This window comes from Sebastes umbrosus, chromosome 6 (assembly GCF_015220745.1).
Source record: "Sebastes umbrosus isolate fSebUmb1 chromosome 6, fSebUmb1.pri, whole genome shotgun sequence".
In the NCBI taxonomy this organism is placed as follows: domain Eukaryota; kingdom Metazoa; phylum Chordata; class Actinopteri; order Perciformes; family Sebastidae; genus Sebastes; species Sebastes umbrosus.
The window spans coordinates 12,943,255-12,965,328 of NC_051274.1; the positions used below are offsets into that span (position 1 = coordinate 12,943,255).

Here is a 22,074-nt window from a genome sequence, read left to right on the forward strand (position 1 = left end):
AGGTGTCATTATATCCTTTAAGTCTCCTGTGCAGAGCTTTGTCCTGTTACTCTCAAGTGCCCAAATAGTGTATGTTTCACGTTTAAGCCTAATATTAAGTACATTTTCACCGTGCTCACGATATTAATCCATCCAGGTATATCTCTCTTAAAGGGTAGCCTTGGTATTTTTTCAACCTGGACCCAATTTTCTCATGTTTTTGTGTGGCCAATGGGGTCATCAATTTTTGAAATTGGTCCAGTATTGAGGGAGAGCGCTGCAGACGGCTGCTGATAACAGACTGCAAATTAATCGCTCTGGGCAATTCCGCCCCTTCAATGTACATCCACTAAAAGTGTTTGTTTTTGCCACTGACAGGCTCAGATTGTTATTATAAGTGTTTGACTACATTGTGGAAAGGACCCTACGGAGAAATAAAAAAATGTTCTTACCTTTTGCTTGATCTGGTCTGTTTGTCATTGTGTCATGACTTGTTGCCGGAAGACAACAGTGGAAACGTGAGTGAGTGGAGAGAGGAGTGCCATGGGACACCGGTGTTGTCAGAGTTTGTTGTGTTGGAGTACAGAAAGCGTAGCTTAGTGCTATCTAAAAGATTTTCAATGTCATGGCTGAATATTTTGCTGATTTCGACAACGTGGATTGTCAAAAGAGACACACAATAACAAACAGAGCGGATCAAGCAAAAGGTAAAGAAAAACATTTTATTTCTCTGTGGGGTCCTTTCCATTATGTTATCAGATACTTATAATGACAATCTGAGCCGGACTGACTGGACCAATTTCAAAAATTGTTGTCCCCATTAGTCACTTCAACACAAAAACATGGGAAAACGGTCCAGGTTGAAAAATACAGGAGTTGCCCTTTAAGTTACGGACTGCATTAATTTTTTGATAACACATCTAACGGTTGCCACCATGTGAGTAACTTGGTGTTAATTGGCTTTTAAGCCTACAGAACTGTTTTCCACACTTTCTTGTGTTAGTATGTGCAAGCTGAACTGAGGTGATTTAATGAAATAATGAAGAAAAAATAACTTGACACATTATCAGATTAAAGTGAGACAGAAAATGAAAGTGCAATCCGTTTGGACATTTCCATAGCAACAGGCTGTATTGTCACAACACTGGGTTTATCCTCCGTGGCAGTCTCCCCCTCACAATCCTCACCCCTGTGCTCCAGGCTATTACTTTGTTTGGGTGCTGGTAAGTTGGTATTAAATGTGTTTGACAGGTTCTTTCTATTAGTGCAGCTTTTGTATCATCCCCTGAAAAAGAGGCCCGTGGTCGACACAAGCAGTTTTCATTTTGATGCTTATGAATCCAGCACAATGGCAGCCAAAGGCAGCTAGTTGTAGTACATCTGTTGCTATCTTAATCCTCTATGATGTGACGTCACCGGAGAGGATATAGCAGCAGCCGTGCAGGGTTTTTCTCAGAAAGATCTGTGCTTCTGATGTAATTCTCTGACTTGCGTCGGTCTGTTATGCTTTTTTTCTCGTCCAGGTGGTAGTACGGAGGAGACGGACCACCTATAGTGTGCCCGCAGTCTTAACCTTTCTGTGGCAGTGTGGAGTTGTTTGCTAATCTCTCCTTTAGTCCAGGAAGTAGGTCATGTGGGACAGTCTGCCACCACGACACACAACCCACTCGCTGACAGGACAGGGCACAGGTCATAACTCCCGCGATGGCGCAAGAATTACAGCATGCATATTCATATTATGGCATAATTGCAGTTTTATTCATATCAGACTTTCTCATTACTTAGCCCTGCATGTATGCGTGCATCTACAAGCAGCTGCTCAGGGAGTGAATTGCCCAAATAAATAGTCAACAAATAAAGAGAATGGGATGGATAAAAGAGGATTGGCATATACAAATTTAGATCAATCAGTAAATCGATGTTTGGAGGTTGTAGACTTTATTCTAAAGACGCTGTACTCATTGGCACAATATTTAGAAATATACTAAATAAAGCAGTCCACCCTGCCGGTGGTGTCAAACTTTAGAAACAACTTCCCATCTCTGAGTGCTTTCTTTTAGTGAGAGTGACAACGAGGCGGGCTCAGCCCCTTCTGGGTGTGTAATCCTCTGATCTGCTCGAGATGTCAGTTGGAGTAAGATGCCGTTGTTCTCATGCCGATACCGACACACGCATACTAGCTCGATCCCCGAGACGGCTCGGAAAGTCTCATTTTCAGACCACTCATAGATATACTGTATAGGAGCAGATTTTGTTGTTGTTGTTGTTTTCCATGGAGGAGGCAGCTGTGCTTGATGCTGAGGAGCTTTCATCAGCGGCTCATTGTGGCCCCCTTCAGGATCATATGTACGTTCCTCCTGTTTCAAGAGACTCTTTGCTGTAGTTGGTTATTTTGTTGATAATTAAAACTTTGACATTCCTAAGATAAAGATTAATTAGCCTCGGAGGCGCATGAGCATAGTTCAAGTCTTTAAATGTTTTTACTGAGGGGAATGCAAAGATAGAATGACGAGGACTCAGTTTTGATTTTTTTAAAATTTCGATGCTATTATTTCTTCTGAAACTACGGCTTAGTATTGCTGTGCTATTTAGAGAGTACGTCAGTCCCCTGAATCCTTTTGATGAGACAATGTTCTGTGATGTTGGAGCTGGCATTGATGCAAGAAATATCATTACAAAGGCTCAGTCAGGAGGGCAGTGCATAAAAATGGAAATGAATGACAGAATTAAGTAAATGCAAGCTACAGTATCAATAATGTAGAGGGAGGGGGGAATTAAATTAAAAGCAAATGTCTATTATTGCCAAAGAGGAGGAGTGGCTGGCTGCAGTCTAATGGCGCTGGAGCAGGCAGGATGCTTACTGTGGAGCCTTTGGGGAGCAGGTAAATGTGTTCAGTCCAGTAAAACAAACCATTATATATAATAAAGCTTCCTGTTTCACATGTAGAATAAAAACTCCCCTTTTTTGTTCCCTCATTCGTGTAATTTCCATGTAGAAGACTTTACATTAACCCTCCTGAACTTTCCCATCCACATTTGTGTAATCGCTTTAACCGTTTGTACATGTGCCCTTGGATGATTCAGAGCCAAAGTCATGGCTTCAAGGCTGGCTGTGTCTCTCCGTCTCCTCCATAAAAGACTTTTCTAATTGTCTTCGGAGTGAGTCAGAGATAAGAGACATCATCATTTAGCTAATGTGCTCGCTCTGGCGTTGTCAGGCGAGACCGTCTGTGGCCTTTTCAACTTCTTTGTTAGCTATTTGTGTGCAATGATCTTGACAGACAGCTCTCTCTTGGTGTTGATACCGAGATCTGTGTAATTACCTCTTCAATCCCTACCTCACCCCTCTCTCGGGGGATCAGCGCACGGCGCCTGCAGGGACTGGCGGGGAAGAAGAAGATGTCAATAATCCATCCTGTTCCCACCCGCTGACATGTCATATATATTTCCTAGGAGGCCGCATAGATAATGAATCCCTGCCTCGCACCGCATCAGCTGGAGAGATACTGCGTGTCCTGAGGGGAGGAGAAGAATCACACACATGTCAGATGCCATCAGATTTGCCATCAGATCTTTAATTAGAAAGCGAGACCTCTAATTTCCTTTCATATTTGTGGGTGGTGGTGCAAACACAACCCCTGGTGCAGCGTGGCACAAAGTGGATTACATTATACAGTAACAGCATGGTGGAGTTAAGGGTGAGCTATAATGATGGGCAATCACATCAGCCCTTCTCATCACCTTTCAATAGCAAAAGTCAGTTTCCTAATGAGCCGGGAAGTGAGGGTCGAACAGAATCTCTTCTCCGGGAAGCACAGAGCACAACATAGGAAAACTCAACGAGAGCTGGAATCAATCAATTAGTCGATCAACAGAAAATTAGTCAGTGTTTAAAGGTGCTATTGATAACATTGATTGACATTCAGCCTCTAGATGTCGCATTCTCCCTCCCCCGTTCCATTGCGTTCACTTCACAACAAGTTATTGCCAGACACTTACTGTCAATCTCTATCCGTTTTTTCCACACTAAGTGACGACCCAGAGACACCACGTTGTTTTACTATTGGCTCACAAGCCTTGTTAGAAGTTGAAACCAAATGTCAGATATCTTCCACAGAGATAAACAAAACATTCATTTTGGACCCACCAGAATTTTTAAAATTATTAATTCACAATCATAATATTTTTTTTTCAGGAAAAGACAAACTTTTATTCTGCACTGTTATTAAGGTTCTATGGATGTATTATTTGAAAAATAAATATTCATCTACATAAAAATGTCGCGGTGGTGCAGTGGTTAGCATTGTCGCCTCGCAGCAAGATGGTTCAAACTCACAGGTTCAAACCCGGCTTGGGGCCCTTCTGTGTGGAGTTTGCATGTTCTCCCCGTGTTAGCGTGGGTTTTCAATGAATGTGAGTGTGAATGGTTGTCTGTCTCTATGTGTCAGCCCTGTCATAGTCTGGCGACCTATCCAGGGTGTGCCCCGCCTTCGCCCAATGTCAGCTGGGATCGGCTCCAGCCCCCCCGCGACCCCAAATGGGATAAGCGGTTACACATAATGGATGGATAAAAATGTTATCAATAAGACCTTTACATTAACAAGTGTATATGTTATTTTTTAAGCAAAAATGCAAAACAATCAGACGTCCCGGCTTCCAGCATTTTTCACTATTTTCTGACATTTTATAGACCAAATGATCAATCAATTTCTCAAGATAATAAGTGATAGATTAATGATAATGAACATATTTGTCAGTTGCGGCCCTCAACTCAATATATGAATGTTTTTTTGAGATTCTTGATTTGTCTGTTTGTATACCTTTGCCACCTAAAGCCATGAAAATTGCTTTTTTTTTGCATTGGCTTTTGTGATCAGAGCAGGTGGGAACGTAACTGCTGCTAGCACAAAATCAGAAGCCAGTGCCTCATCCTCTGTCGCTGATCGGGACGCGTACTGTACAGTAAACTCACTTTGTGCTACAGAAAGGAGAGGTCAGGCTGATGGAGATGCCTCCTGCTCTTTAATGTCTGTGTGTCTACATGTGTGAGTTGGCTGTAGTGTGTGTGTGTGTGTGTTTGTTTAATTTAGGGTTTTTTTTGGCATGTGTGTGTGTGTTTGCGTGCATGCTCTGTGCAGTCCTGCATGTGTCATTGTGGCTGGGAGAGCAGCTCCCAGGACAGCGGCGCATTAATCACAGGTTTTATAGGGTAGCTGGGTGTGACTCCCTCCTGCACTGACATCACATGTGGTCCTCCAGGAGAAGGACGCAGATTTGTCCTCAGTTTGGGCTTGGTGTGATTTTTGTCTTGGGAGAGGAATTACTTGTCTCAAGGTCAGAACGGGCGCCTTTTAGTTTAATTTGCAAATGAAAATTATTCCATCAGATTTGACTTCCTGAGTAATATAAAAACGTGATATATTTCACACTAAACATGCCTGCGCATGTATTCAGTGGGTGGGAGATCAAAACACAGAACACATTGCAGTGTTTCTGTAATGATGCTTTCTTTCCCTGCTTTGGTTTAGACTCACTGCAGGCCAAGGTCAATGTGAATCAATTATGATGACACACCATTGATCATCTGAGAGCTCCATCTTTGCAATGGTGATCGAAAGACTTTAAGACTCTCACAGTGCCTCATTAATGTTTAATTCTGTTCTTATCGATCCGTTCATAAGAAAGAGGGCTTGGTAAATGCCTACCGTCATCATCGTGCTCTTCATACCAAAGGGCACATGCTGGTTTGTGGGTAGATACTCTGACTTTACATCATGCTGTAATTAGAGAGGTCAACTGTTAATTGTTATTATCAATTACCACACGGCTTTGTGAATACTCAATTCTGATTGGTCAATCACAGCGCTCTACGGCCTGTTAATTCTTTATAACAGATCGTTGCTATGTATAACAGACCGTCGCTATGGGCGCAGTTTTTGTGTTAAATTATTGATTTCTTAAGTAAGTAGCCGTGTGATAAGCAGGATAATGTCCAGCTAGTGGGTCATTGTTGTGAAATAAACCCCAACAGGGCGATGCAAGACCGCCCTGTTGGGGTTTATTTCACAACAATGACATGAATGTACATTATCCCTTACTTAATGTTCTAATTCAATGTGTTAACTCCTTTTGATAACTTTAATTACAACCAGAATAGATCCATGAAGTTGTTCCCTTTCATTGAACTATTTCTCTGTAATTTGTCAAACTGTAATGTTTGGACTATTTATAGTCTGCTGAGTTGCTGTTTTGTTTAAACACTAAATAAAGATTCATGACCCCGATGAGAGGAAAATGCCGTGATTAATTGACGTGTCATCCACGTGAGAGCTGGCGGTAATTCTATCCTCTTTGATGTATGCATACAAAATATTTCCTGCTGTCTTCCTCTCCCAGGTACAACCAGACAGCCCAGAGATGGGGAGATCTCAGGCGTAGACTACAACTTTGTCTCCATTGAAGAGTTCTTCTCCTTGGAGGAGTCGGGAGCGCTGCTCGAGAGTGGAAAGTTCAAAGGTGAGGTCGACCCTGCCAGCACCTTTAAGGCTCAATAAATAACTGTTGTAATTGTTTATCTGACACTATGGGCCTTTCTCATACGGGATGCTCTCTACTCCATTTGTAGTCACAGTCACAGCTAAATGAAGCACCCCTCGTTAAGGTGTAGGGTAAAAATACAGCGGCTAGCTTTGAACGAACTTCCCTCTCTTCATCGGAAACAGAAACTGTCGTAATGTTTCGTAACCATGGTTTCGTACCAACTGTTATACACAGCACTAATAATAAGCTACAAAAGTAACAATGTGGGCAGAGAGGTGGCAGACTCATTACATTCACTCCACATAATATTTATGCCAAGAAGGTTTTCACATACAAGGAATTTGGTGTTTTGGTGCATAAACAAGAATCATACAGTGAATGTAGAAAAATTACAATAAATATTAGGGCTGTCAACCGATTAAAATAGTTAATCCCGATTAATCACAAATTAATCACACATTTTCTTTATCTGTTCAAAATGAACCTTAAAGGGACATTTGTCAAGTATTTAATACTCTTATCAACATGGGAGTGGGCAAATATGCTTGCTTTATGCAAATGTGTGTATACATTTATTATTGGAAATCAATTAATAACACAAAACAATGACAAATATTGTCCAGAAACCCTCACAGGTACTGCATTTAGCATAAAAAATATGCTCAAATCATAACATGGCAAACTGCAGCCCAACAGGCAACAACAGCTGTCAGTGTGTCAGTGTGCTGACTTGACTATGAGTTGACCAAAACTGCATGTGATTATCATAAAGTGGGCATGTCTGTAAAGGGGAGACTCGTGGGTACCCATTTTCATTCACATATCTTGAGGTCAGAGGTCAAGGGACCACTTTGAAAATGTCTATGCCAGTTTTTCCTTGCTAAAATAGTTTGGAGCGTTATTTAACCTTCTTCGCGACAAGCTAGTATGACATGGTTGGTACCAATGGATTCCTTATGTTTTCTAGTTTCATATGATGCCTCTCTTCACTCTAGTTTTAAACTGAGCCTGCTACAACCTCTGAAAGATTGTTTGCGTTAACGAATTTGCGTTAACGCGTTGTTATCGCATTAATTTTGACAGCCTTAATAAAAATATTTAAAAATAGGCCTACTATTTTCATGTATCTGTTTAAAATGAAAGCTTGGCAGGAATGTGCAAAGATATATTCTAGGTGATGTGCACTTAATATGGCGGACCCTCAACGCGAACGTGCAAACGGAGTGGAAGTCGGTAGGGAGAGGGTGTAGGGAGTGGTTTGAGAAAAGCCCTTTTTCTTGGCCGGGTGCAGTGACTTCTTGGAGTCTCTGCTGGTCGCCTGGCAACCATAGGGTGATGCAAAGACTTCAAGAAGATAAGATGACGTGTTCATTTTAGTGAGTTTTAGAGGTGATGGTATAGATTGTTACATTTGGACAGAGCCAGTCTAGCTGTTATAAATAAATATTGAAAACAGTTTTTTGTTGTGATGAATGAGGTTTAAATAGTTCATAATAGGACAGTCAGTTGCCATCTCTTTATATTGATGCCATCAGGTGTTGCTCAGCTCGTGTCTACCCCGCTACCTCCTCCTCCCCCCACCATAAGGGTCAGAGTGCTACTACTGATTAAAAAGCCTCCATACATTAGCATCCATAATTTATAAGAGTTTAATGGGAGGTATAAATGTCATCCTCACTTACCTTCCATGCGACATTGACGGTAACGTCGCTACAGCGAAGCAATCGGGAGTATCAGCAGCATTGTGCGCGGCACCGTAGCCTGCAGGCTGGTGACCTTGTTGTGGAGTTCAGTAATCTGATGTTTCCCCTCAACCCATTTGGGTCTCCATGAGCCAAATGGAGGGGTGGAGGTAATTTCATTTCTTCTTTAGCAGCTGGAGCAGATGGCTAGAGCTGAGAATATAGAATAATATACAGCAGATGATCTCAGGGGAGACATAATGCACATACTGTACATGCAGGCATGTAGTTTGGGGTGTTTGTGTGCATAATGACATGAAGCCACCCTGCTACTGAATCTCTGAATATATAGTCTTTTATTTCATATCAGACTGGAACTCATAAACATGTTAATGCAGACTGTGTCCTGTTACTGACCACCGGCGTTTCCATGCAATTTTACAGTTTTTCATTCATTGCAAAAGCCATTACTCAAGACGCCTTCCTCCTGTCCCTCTCTGTCTCAGGGAATTACTACGGCACGCCTCGGCCCGTTCACATCAGCGCGGAGAGCCCCCCCATCACCTACCAAGAACACCGCAACCTGCTCAGAAACTTCCGCACACGCAGCAAATCCCTCAGCAACCTGGAGAAGGCTGCAGAGGACGGTGAGAACAGCGAGGATGACTCTGGCCTGTCAGGCAAGTGTTGCCAAACCTGGTCTGTGTGACAGCATTTGTGGGCAAGGTCATACATGTGAAGTGGAGTATTAAATAGTCATTGGCGCCCTTTTTTAAAATAGTTTTTCAGACATATCGACGGTGGAAAACCTATCTCTTAAGCCCTGCACAGTGGCCAGCAGCTAAACACTGCATTGTCCCTCTATCTATAGCTCCAGTCTCTGATACCCAAATGAATCAATCATTATCACGATTAGTATGCTCTAAACTCTCAGTGGGGCGGTGGCCTCATCGATCGCTGGATCACCTCCAAAGGAAGGTCGGGCTGCCTTTAGGTCGAGCAGGCAAGGAGGTAAGCAGATAGGCAAGTGTGCACACATGGAGGTGAGGGAGTCATGTGACAAGTGTTTGAATTAGATCATTAGGCTCACCTCACACTGGAATAGCCAACACACGGTCGATATGGATTTTTGTTCTCTCACGAGGCAAAACTTTTTCTATTTTGGATGTGATGGATGACTCATTGTACCAGATGTGGTTTATTATGTTAGAAAGTTTTAAAGGCTTATTAATCACCAGTGGTAGACAAAGTATTCACATCCTTTATTCAAGTAAACGTAGCAATACAACAATGTAAAAATACTCCATTACAAGTAAAAGTTCTGCATTCAAAATCCTACTTAAAGGACCAGTGTGTAACATTTCTGGGGATCTCAGAAATGGAATATAATATTCATAACTATGAATTGAAACTAAGAATTGTTGTGTTTTCGTTAGCTTGGAATGAGCCCTTCATATCTACATAGGGAGCGGTCCCTCTTCACGGAGTCCGCCGTGTTTCTACAGTAGCCCAGAACGGACAAACCAAACATTTGCTCTAGAGAGAGCCTTTCCTGTTTTTACGTTACCTGAAGGCCACCATAGTTCTCCAACACGCTTGTCAAACTGCGTTAACGTGAGCTGCAGAGTGCAAAACCGTGGTACCGCCAGTCACCGTCTGACTTCTATTGATCCTAAAGTAGTGTTATTATGGTAAGGATGGCCTCGGATCAAGGTGAACGGCGTTACTATGCGGCTCACGTTACACTCTTGGAAAGGGAGGAGTGAGTGGAGGGGTACTCCACCACTAGATGCCACCAAATCCTATACACTGTCCCTTTAAGTAAAAGTACAGAAGTATTATCAGAAAAATGCACTTTAAGTATCAAAGTAAAAGTACTTGTCTCGCAGGAACATGCCCCCCGTGACTGATATAGGTGGAGAGACTCCAAAGGGGGGTTGTGGGATGATTAATGGGGTTGAAAAGAAGAAAAAACTAAGTTCTGCCACAAACATTGGCGTTCATTTTGTGGGTGTTTCTTTAATCTTTGCCTCTTTGCCTCTTTTTAATTAATTTGATCTCTTTGGGCCTCAGTTAAGAGGGGAAATTTCTCTAAAAACTGCTTAAAACTTGGAAACATGACAAGGGACCCCAACTACTCCCTTAGTAAGGGATCACAAACTAAATAGGTTGGGAACCACTGAAATTAATTTTTGATAATGCATGGTATTTTAAAAGCTTATGTAATGTTGTTTTTATGTAATATCTCCAAAGTGTGCAAACATTTTAGCAGTCATACATGTGGTGGAGAAATAAGTACAGTATTTCATTAAATGACATTGCATAAAACAATATAAAATACTCAAGTACAAGTACCTCAAAACTGCACTTTCCACCACTGTTAATCACGTCATCTATATAGAAAAAAAAGCGTATTGTAGAGTTGGAGAAGAGACGGTAACAAGAAACTAGAGCACACGAGCTGAACAGAAGGCGAGCATGAGATTAGATGGCTAGGGTAAGGGAGCGAGGCAGCGACATAGGGTGGTGATGGAGGCAGGTAAGGAGGCTGAGTGTTAGGAAAGGTGGAGGCAGGGAGCCAGAATGCTACAGCAGATAAGAGAGAGACGGGCAGGAGTGGGAGGTGAGAAACGCAGGCAGGCAGAGATCCAGATAGCTAGAGACGTGCTCCAAACAGGCAGGTAGGGCAGCAGGCGGCCTGATGGGGGACGGGGACGGGGGGTGGAGGGGAGTATGAGGTGAATATAGGATTCAGGCAGGATGGAGTTAGAGAGAGCCATCCAACACTCTGACCTGTGCTGAGTCATCCTTCTGAAGTGATACCGTGTGGGTGGACGGATTCGGCAGGACTTGTCGAGTACAGCGGGACTCAGGACACCCCATGTTATGTCCTGTGTCTCTCAGATCCATGCTGGAGCTGAAGGACAGCTACAAGGACAGCAAGGCTAAAAAAAAAGAAAAAGCTTATTTTTCTTCAGCTGGTAGTATGATATGCATGGTCACACACTCTGCCCCCCTTAGAGGGAGGACAAAGCTGGCTGAGATGCTGACCTCAGGTCTTTTTGCCTGACATGGTATTGACAGCATCAGGTCGTTAAAGATTACAGGAGAAACTTTTAATGATATTTCCATCAGGAGAGACTCGTATGAATTGAATGGTAATTTATTTTTTACAAAGTGCACAAATGTATGAATAGTAACAGTCTTTGGCGATTTAGACCCAATGTGACATAGTAAGGGGGAAGTGATGCCGTAGTTGGATTTTGATTATTCCCCCCGGGTCTAGACACTGGTGATGGTGGTAGTGAAAAGATTGATGCAGATCCGATGAAAGAAAGACGAGCAGGATTACTCTGATGTGATGAATCTGGAGGTGATGGGATGGTGGAGGGTCGAATAAATGAGAATGAATGAGATTGCACCCCTAGTCTTCCTGACTGAATTTACGCATAAGCTTCATATCACTCTACAATTTCAGGAGGCTCTGCAGGTGTCAGCAGCAGCGTCCCTCCTAGTCATCGGTCTCCCGGGCGACCCCGTGCGTCCAGCAGCGGGGATGGTCGCGTCGTAGAGAACGGGATCATCGGCAGCAGAAGCGGTGCCAGGGTGAGAGGTGTGATGCCTGATCACTGGGACCAGGCCTTCAGTGACCCCGGAGAGTCTCACTACACAGAGTGAGTATCTGCCTGTTCTTCACAAATCTGTTAAAGGAATAGTTCAACATTATGTGCTCATTAAGCTTATTTACTTTCTTGCAGAGAGCTAGATAAGAAGATCAACACCACTCTCTTATTTGTTCACTAAATATGAAGCTGGAATCACACAATGGTTAGCTTAGGTTGGCATAAAGACAGGGAGGAAGCAGCTAGGCTGACCTACCAGCACTTCTAAAGCTCACTGACTCAACATATTATATCAAAAACTAAAGTCCAAAAACAACAAGTTGTGGTTTTGCAATCTGCTTCCTCTGTGTCAAAGTCAGTTTCCCCACCGATTGGTGATTCTCCTTACCTTCACCTGAGCTCAAATGTATCCCTAACTTTAAAGGACCAATATGTAATATATTTCCTGTAATAAATCATAAAATGACCATGATAAGTCATCAGAGATTAAGGAAACATGCTAAATTGAAATACTGGCTTCTCTGACAACAACGCTACAGCAAGTATGTTCTCCTTGGAAATTTCCATTCTGAGACGCTGAGACACACAGCGGTGAAGTGATTCTGACTACTACTGCTGGCCAGTGGCTAACGTGGTCGTGTCTAGGAGGTAACCCTCAAATTGTGTAAACGTGGGCTAACTCCTATCAGTCACACCGGAGGAGCGGACGGGCCACGGCTCCAATGTTTGGAATTTGGACTGCTGTTACCCATTTTAAACGCCAGCTCTCATTGCTACATCTTTTTCCTTTATCAAGCTGCTTTCTTCGATGCTTAACCTCAACCCGACCATATCCCAACACCAACCAGTTAACTCTACGATGACTAACCATAACCTAATCTAAGCCCTAACCCCAACCACGGAGGTCAACGGTGCAGGTAACACTATTCGAAGGGGAAACAAACTACGAAACAAGACCATAAATTCCCATAGCATATTGTTTTTGCCCTTTAGTTTATGGATAAAACTTTAAAAAAAAAAGCTATAGTATGTTATAGCTTCAGAAGTGCTGATCAGAAGTGTTCATGCTAAGCTAAACTAATTGTCTCCTGGCTCCAGCTTCATATTTAATTGACTGATATGAATCTTCTCATCTAAAGTGAATATTCGTATTTCCCAAAATGTCAAACCGTTCCTTTAAACATGATCAGAATACATCAGTACATATTATCAGTGGCAGGCATCTCTGTTCTGAGTGTATTACATGTCATATTATATCCAACGCTATTATGTTTCTGAAGAGGGAATCTTTTATTTTGCTTTGTCTCTACAAGCCGCACCCCAAAGAGGACCAACTGGCAGAGTCCTCGAGCCTCAAGCAGGGAGACCGTCTACAAAAATGAATGTGAGCCTCTTTTTGTGTCCTCCTTTCTCTCTGGGATGTAATTATTGCAACACTTGTGACACATTTAACTGTTGAACAGCCCTAAATGAAGCTACGTATTTGTGGAGAACGGAAGTAGCAGACAGAGCCAGCTTGTTCGAGACAAATGAGACGGAATGAGCTTTTTAGCTGAACGGAGACGTGTAAGTGATTAGGGCCTAAAGCTCGGAGCTGCTGGCTGTGAGCCAGACTCACTGCTGAGGCTGGCAGGGTCGACACGTGGACGGCATGTGACTGGCAACTTAATTTCATAATTTGGTCACATGATTCGTCATTAAAAGAACAAGGACGTAATCTACTTTTTGATGTGTGTCTGACACGGCTGAACTGTAAGGAACCCATCTGTTATGGTGCTGTGATCCCAGTTAAGTGCAGTACACTTCCATCACCAGCAGAAGGTGATATAATCCCCATTATGGTCTGAATTAAACTGCATGTGAAAGGATTACTGTAAAATCTGACGCTCAAAATGTGCCAGGGTGTTTTAATGTATGCGACTTAGAAAGAATGCTACTCCACAAACATAGGGCTAACAAATAAGAAGGAAAAGTACAACTTTTTTGGTGCAAAAGTGAGAGTAAACAGTAAATAAAAAGACCCAGATTGCAGAGCTGAATTGGGTCAATCTAAAGGATTACGTGCCTGATTTTAAGGAGGTAGTGTGTAATGCAGTCTGCTTTTAATGCAGTCTTTCCACTTTATGTTTTTTTTTTTTTTTTTTATTAAAAACCATCTGGGGATTGGTTTGCAATGTTCTCTCTCTCTCTTTTCCCTCACTCCTAAAACCCGTCAGTTTGAATCATTTAGTCGTATAAACACACAGGAACTGAAACTCTCTTTCTCTGATATTACTCTGGTGGTATTTTTTTTAATCCTTGCTGCCATGAAGACTTTTTTCCTTGGAGGTAAGCATCATCATTACCTCATCATGTGTCTCTCTGTTTCTCTGTCCCTGTATATCTTCGGTGACTACCAGGGTTCACGGAGCAGCCCGGGGAGCTCAGGGGTTTCCCCGTGCACACACACTTGATCAAGGGCTCCAGGGGGTTTGGTTTCAATATTGTCGGGGGCAGCAGGCCAAGAGAGTTCCTCCAGGTCTACAGCGTGACTTCAAGCGGACCCTCAGCACTCAAGACAGGTGAATATACAACCAACCAGGAATGATTACTGCATGAGGAAGCTAGTTGAAATGTAAAAAAGGGGATATCAACTGGACACCGGAGGGGACACATTCTCAGACACAAAGACAATACTTACTGGTATATTATTAATAATAGTACACAACATATCTGCAGACTGAGAACTACGGTCACTGGAATCTTGCAAAAAGTTGAAATATTTGAATCAGCGGTGTCTTAACATCTCTCCAGTTTTCTGTCTCCACTCTCTGGGATTATACCTTTTCTGATCTCCCGCAGCAAATGTATAACACAATCAGTCCTTAATCCTCGAGGCTAGCGCACCATAATCAAGCTATCATAACTCACGCATATGCAACGGTATACGCATCCACTTCACACACGCACACAAATGCCCATACAGGCAGTTACTACCACTCTAGGAAGCCACAGCACAAGCTGTCTCAGCAGGGGCTGATCTAGTTCATATCTGTTAATAGGTTTAGAGGGATTAGTTGGTTGGATTAGTCCGCACCCACACAAAACACACAGACAGTGTTTCATTTGCAAAATACACTTATCTGCACACTCAAGCATATGAAAATGGTGAAGCAGTAAGACTGACAAAGGTGTGTAATTTTTACGGCAGATGATTAAAAGTATTATAATGATATCTCTATGTGTTTTCTTTTTGTGCTTTATTAGCGGACATCCTGGTGTACATCAATGACGTCTGTGTGTTGGGAGTCTCTCACAAAGAGGTGGTGGAGATGCTCAAGTCGGTGTCAGTGGGCCACAGTGTGGACGTAGAGGTCACAAGAGGTTACCCCATGCTCTACAACCCCGATGGTTGTCCCAAGCAGCCCCCGCCAAGGCTGCTGGATAGCGGCGACCCCATCCTACCACCCACCACCACCCAGCCTCAGCCTCTTCACCAACTACCTCGCCTGCCGACACCCACTCCCCACACCCAGCACTTTAACTACAACGGGGTCCACAGCGACATGAGCTACATGGAGCCAGGCGTGACTCTTGACGCCAATGGAAACGCCATGTCTTTCGCTACCACACAGCTGCCCTCGTACAGACGCTCCAGTATGAGCAACGCGCCCTCTCCCCCACCTGTGCGTCCTCCTCGTTCGCTGAGAAGTCTAGCCCGGCTGCAGTCGTTCGACCCGACGCTCGCCAGCCAGAGTGACAGCGAAGTTGTTTCTGCTATTGGTTCACACAGGTAACACCTACACGTATACGGCACAAATTGGTTCCTGCAGAAATGTGCTTTTGAGCTGCGCTCATTTGAATTTGTAATGCCCTCCTCAAGTGTGTAATTAAAACAATTAGCAGTTGATTGCAGTGATTTGAAGCAGATTTTGAATCGTACAAATTAGGGCTGTCAATCCATTAAAATATTTAATCACGATGAATCACACATTTTTTATCTGTTTAAAATGTGCCTTAAAGGGAGATTTGTCAAGTATTTAATACTCTTATCAACATGGGAGTGGGCAAATATACTGCTTTATGCAAGTGTATGAAAATATTTACTATTGGAAATCAATTAAAAACACAAAACAATGACAAATATTGTCCAGAAACCCTCACGGGTACTGCATTTAGCATAAAAAATATGCTCAAATCATAACATGGCAAACTCAAGTCCAACAGGCAACAACAGCTGTCAGTGTGTCAGTGTGCTGACTTGACTATGACTTGACCCAAACTGCATGTGAGTATCATAAAGTGGGCACGTCTGTAAAGGGGAGACTCGTGTGTACCCATAGAACCCAGTTTCTCGGACTCGGCTTCATTCACATATCTTGAGGTCAGAGGTCAAAGGACCACTTTGAAAATGGCCATGACAGCTTTTCCTCGCCAAAATTTAGCGCAAGTTTGGAGCGTTATTTAGCCTTTTTTGCGACAGGCTGGTATGACATCCTCAGGTTTTCTAATTTCACATGATGTCAGTATCTTCACTCTAGCTTTAAAACTGAGCCCACGACAACCTAAAAATCACAAGTTGCATTAATGCGTTAAAGAAATTAGTGGCGTTAAAACAAATTTGTGTTTTTATCATGTTAACTTTGACAGCTGTAGTAAAACTTTTTCCAAATAAGACTGATCTCTCTGAGGTCCAGGGCTGGAGGAAATGAGCTCTGAGATTCAAATGAGATTAAACCCAAAAACACTGGTGTGGTAGCATTTTACTAATTACCTTTTGTTCAAGTAATGACAAAAAAATGCATCTTGTACTTTAAATAGCTAACTATAGAGTTATACTGTTCAGGCTGCAGTGACAGGTCATAAATGTAAGGTTCATCAGAATCTAATTTACAAGTTCATCCATTATTTAACATTAACTAACCCTCTAGAGCTGCCTGAAACAATAATCTATTATGTTATTACTATTTTGATAATTGATTAATTGTTTTCGAGCAAAAATTCCAAATTTTAGACAGTTCCTGCTTCTCAAATGTAAGGATGCTTTTTGTCATATATGATAGTCAATGAAATATCTTTTTTGACATTTTATAGAAACGATTGATTGAGAAAAGCAATTGGCAGATTAATTGATAATGAAAATAATCTTTAGTTGCAGCCCTAAACATTTCAGTACCAGGAAATGTGTCAAAGCAAAGACGTATTTTATTTACTATTGATTTTTACTCCTCACATTCTTTTCCATCAGGGCCTCAATGATCCGCAATCACAACAATAACTCCCTCTCAGCGCCCCCTCATCCTTATCATTACGGCACGTCCAAGTCGTCTGAGAGTGACCTGTCCACCTGTACCCTGTCGGGGTCCCGGCTGCCCCTGCCTCAGTCCCCGGGGAGGCCCTCGTCCTCCCCCGGCGGCCCCCGCAGTGCCCACACCCGCCTCTTCAGACCGCAGCCCTCACACCTCAGACCTCCCGCCACCCCTGAGAGCCCCCGCCACCACAGAGGCTTCAACGGTTTCCATGGCAACACCAGCCCCACTGCGAGTCCCAGCAGCGTGTCCTCTCCCGGGGCGATGAGTGTGGGCAGCGGAGTTGGCAGCTTCAGCGGAGGGGAGCTGGTGCCAGTGGCCTTGGCCCAGACCGAAGGAGACCGAGGACTCGGCTTCAGCGTGATGGCTGGCGGTCCAGGAAGCAGGATGACTATAGTGAAAAGAGTCTGGGACAGGAAGCAGTGCAGCTCCCTGCAGCCAGGGGATGCTATTGTCAAGATCAACGGAGCAGATGTCCAGAGTCTTAGTTTTGCACAGGTAATGGAGGACCAAAGTTCAATCAAAGCATGATTTTCCCTTCTCAGATGGTTCATTTGAATACTTTTTTTTGTGGCCTGAAGAGATCAAACTATACAGTATTTCACAAAAAAAGTAAAATTAGAGAGGAGTCTGAAAAATAATCACTATTTAGAGTAAAATAATTCATAAGAATTCATCTCCCTTCCCCCAGATTGAGAACCATTGGCTGAAAACATGCTAATCGATGAAATTTAGAGATGAACTCTTGAACCTTAAAAGGTGTCAAATATACCCAAAGAATTTCAAAATAAGACACAATATATTCATGTTTGTTGACAGGTACAAACAGTTCTCCAGGAACACACCAAACAGGCAGAAGTCATCTTGTTGGTTTACAGAGGAGGTAAATGATTCACATTTGTCGTAGAGTCATTCTAGTAACTGACAAACAAGCATCCACTGTGGCTAAATTCATCTCACAGTTATTTTCTCTCTCATTATCAGGTGTCTATCATTCAACCATCTCCCCCGGCTCCCACCGGAGACTCCCTCCGCCTCTCCTCCGCCCCCCTCCTCCACCTGTCGGTTCAGACAACTCCTCTTTGCTCCCAGAAGCTCTGCCTGTGCCCCGTACCTCCGTCAGCGCCCCTCCTTCCCCGGCCCCGATGCGCTCCTCGCTGGTCCAGAGCACCAGCTTCTTGGAGTCGATTCCGGTGACCCTCACCATGGAGCCCAAAGACTGGATCAACACGGGCCTGGAGGACGAGGCCGGCGGTGTCACGGTGCCTGACTCGGGTCTGGAGAGGCAGGGTGGCGAACGAACGCGGCCGCTCCGAGGGTTTGATGTGGAGCTGAGGAGGAAGCAGGGAGAGGGCTTTGGATTCGTCATCGCCTCTCAGGATGTGGAGAATGGCAAAGGTGAGAGACAACTACATGTGAAGCAAGTGAAATGCTTTAAACATAGCACATATTGGTTTATAAAACTGTATTTTGATGTGAAGTAGAAGTGGACGGGCGAACTTCTCTGGCCCAGTAGAACCATTTGGTTATCTGCCCGGGAAAACAGATTTCATTTGGATGCCCTTGTGGACAGATGCACCATTAGGTAATTACAAATTAAAAAGTGGTCACCATGGCGACATGCCACCGGATGAGTCATGATGCATCATCAACCCTTTTCTTGTAACATGTAGTTTTTTCCCCAGGTCGGTTTTTATTTGCATTGTTGAAGGAAATCCGTTTTGGCAGCCGCTATTGTCACGGACTGGTTTATCATGGAGTTCACTTTTTGCCATCTAGCAGCAGGGCCCTGGCATTTTGGCCCAGACCGGCCCACCACAATCTATCACACAACACCCATCTTCGAGCTCCTCATATGTATAGCCTACCAACCATGCCACTACCTGAAAACACTAAAGCTGGGGAAATGAAGGGAGATTAAGAGAGAGGAAACATGATATATACCTTTTTTTTTAAATACAAAAGATTCTGGCCAAAAAAGCCCAAATTTGGTTCCTCTGGCACAATTTAATGTCACTATTACATCATATACACTGATCTTAATTAAATGAGTTTGCCTGTCTGATTGTAAACATGTAGTGAATTATTGTAAAGGAGCATTAGGCTTCTTCTTTTTAGCCAACACAGTCTGAAAATAGCTATTAAAACTTTTTTAGGGGGGTATCAAATCTGGATATTTGGTATCAAAAACTTTTGACACTTTTGAGATTTCTGCAAGAATTGCATTTTTCAACAATTGGATGGTGAGCACTTCTGTTCTAGAAACTGCTCAGAAACCCCCTTATTGTCAATCTAGCTAGGAAAGCCATCCATCCTCTGAATGCCCTAGGTCTCTAGTTTATGGCTGTAAAGTTTTATGAGGCTGTGATTATCCAAGAGGTCACCACAGGTCATTATATACAGTGAGATCAAATTAAATGGTCTCACTACAATGAAATGGCTACTATGGGGACTAACATCATCACATATGAATACATTTGGACTCATTGGATCCACAAGAGTCTCAGCTTTACATTGATATACAATTCATGCAATTCCAAGTGTTTAGGAACCCCAGTATGCAGAAATATTCAAACACACCCATTTAGAATAGGCGATAATAACACATTTATACTGCATGCAAAAAACTGCATGGTTTTTGCCCCAAACTGCATGTGATTATCATAAAGTGGGCATTTCTGTAAAGGGGAGACTCGTGGGTACCCAGAGAACCCATTTTCATCCACATATCTTGAGGTCAGAGGTCAAGGGACCCCTGTGAAAATGTCCATGCCTGTTTTTCCTCGCCAAAATGTAGCCTAACTTTGGAGCGTTATTGAACTAAACTTAAACTGTTAAACTGAACCTGCTACAGACTCTGTGGGGTCTCAGGGGGTTTATATTTCCTGACTGATCAGAACTTTTGTAATTAAGAATCATTAGGCCTTATTTATTATCTTGAGTCTTTATATTAATTTAACGAACAAGATATAATGCATTAATCAGTAAGGCTTAGAGGTGTTGATAGGTCGATTTTGTTACCTTAGAACAGAGCCACACTAGCTGTTTCTCCTCTAAGCTAAACTAACTTCAAATTGACCATACAGACATGAGAGTGGTATCTATCTTCTCATCCAACTGAATAAGTGGATTCCCCAAATGTCAAAATATTCCTTAAATAAGTTAACAGGGTATTTACATCTACAGTATATCTTTTTAATTCAATTAGTCTAAAGCAAAAATGTATCACATCACTAGTATCTCCCTCTGTGTGTCTCTATCTGCTCTGACCAATGTTCTCTGACCTGACAGCGCATTGAGGCTTGTTTATGTTCTGTCTGGGAAGCGAACACATCCTGCCCTGATTAGCTTTTAGTGTAGTGCTTATGAATAGCCGGTTAACCGCAGCATCCCCATGATGAATTACCTCCCGCTCCTCTTCCTCTGTCTCGCATTGGCCGCCCTCTGTTCCAGTTTGATGCAGTCCAATTAGCTTTATGGCCCGAGCGAACACACATTTATGTTTTCATGGTGAGATAAAGGTTGTAGGTGCACCTGTCTCTGCAGCACAGGGACCCCCACCTCTCCCTCCCTCCACTCTGTCCTCATTCTCCCCTTCATTTTCACTCCTGTCATGTCACAGAAATAAGTCCTCTCTGTCCCTCCATATCTGCCTTTATCCTCTATCATTTCCTCTTCCCCTTCCTCTCATCAGTCTTTCCCTCCATCGCTCTTATCTCCCTCACAGGCTCCCACCCACCCACCTACTCCCTCCCTCCCTCCCTCCCTCACACCCCTGTACTCTGCAGTAAAAGCGTCCAGTCTGGTTTTTCAAAAGATTAAAACTCTCCCCTTTTCTCTCTCTCTCTCTCTCTCTCTATCTCTCCCTCCGCCTCCCACCTACCTCTCCATTGCTCTCTGAATGCTCAAGAGAAATCTCACACTGAACATTTCCCTCGCAGAGGAGCAACAGAGGGGACGGCAAACCTGTGTTTTAGCTCCTGTTGACCGTTACACGTGAATCTCAACACCTCCAAGCTGCCCAACAAGGGGATTTAGGATTCATTTTTTTGTGTTTTCTGCGCATGCTAATCAAAGAGCCATGCTGGAGAGACTACAGTCTGCTTTGAAAACTGTGAAGGAGTCCAGACGTAATTATTTGCTCCACTTCTTGTTTCATATTTACTAAAAAAAGAAAAAAAGGGGGGAGGGTAGTGATTTGGTGCAGTGTTTCACTGTTTAGCTGTTTAGCTGTGTGCATGATGAGCTAGAGGTGATAAATCTGTGTTGCACGCTAAAGTTTGCTCTGTCAGATGTTGACTCTGGCTGTATGAAAGTTAGATCCACATGTTCTAGATGTCTAGATAGTTGATGAAACTGATCGATATGCATTGTGGGTATTTTTTTTTTTACAGTTATACTGGATGATGCAGAGACAGCAACGTATGAAATTTAAGATATGTTTAACCCAGAAAGGCTTAAAGCAGCATACGACATGATGTGGTGTATTAGAGCCATTAGTCAGCTCCACAGGCAGCAACATGAATGGATTTAACAGATAGCATTAGCAGTGCTGAGTTCAGCATTAACCACCCTGCACACACACACACACAAGATCAACATTGCTCTCTCCCCAGTCTCTCGGCATGTACTGGGCATCTGCAGGCTGCTGTGTGGAGGTCTGCACTGGCTTGATGCAGAGGGGGGATTTTACGGTGGCGGGGGGAGGGGATGGAGGGGGAGGAGGGGGCAGCTCCCACTCCTGAGCTGTGATCAGTGCCAGCGTCAGAGGCTGGCTGGCTGGCTGGCTGGCTGCTGGGCATACTGCAGTGGGATTACTCTGGACAGGAGAACATGGAGAGCCAGAGGAAAAGACACTACGATATAAAGCAGTCCATTTGGATGCATCTGTGTGTGTGTGTGTGTGTGTGTGTGTGTGTGTGTGTGTGTGTGTGCGTGTGTGTGTGTGTGTGTGTGTGTGTG

The 22,074-nt window shown here is 43.3% G+C and overlaps 1 protein-coding gene across 4 annotated transcripts in view; it reads left to right on the forward strand.

Annotated features, from left to right (window-relative positions):
* Window positions 1-22,074, forward strand: part of LOC119489619 (membrane-associated guanylate kinase, WW and PDZ domain-containing protein 2) — a 49,285-nt gene that overhangs the window by 19,138 nt on the left and 8,073 nt on the right. For all 4 annotated transcript variants that reach the window (XM_037772310.1, XM_037772311.1, XM_037772312.1 and 1 more), the window contains 9 exons: window positions 6,376-6,495; window positions 8,708-8,848; window positions 11,680-11,875; window positions 13,138-13,208; window positions 14,224-14,385; window positions 15,071-15,596; window positions 17,052-17,610; window positions 17,932-17,995; window positions 18,097-18,510. In XM_037772310.1, the coding sequence (XP_037628238.1) occupies window positions 6,376-6,495; window positions 8,708-8,848; window positions 11,680-11,875; window positions 13,138-13,208; window positions 14,224-14,385; window positions 15,071-15,596; window positions 17,052-17,610; window positions 17,932-17,995; window positions 18,097-18,510 (2,253 nt within the window). The remainder of the gene's footprint in view (window positions 1-6,375; window positions 6,496-8,707; window positions 8,849-11,679; window positions 11,876-13,137; window positions 13,209-14,223; window positions 14,386-15,070; window positions 15,597-17,051; window positions 17,611-17,931; window positions 17,996-18,096; window positions 18,511-22,074) is intronic.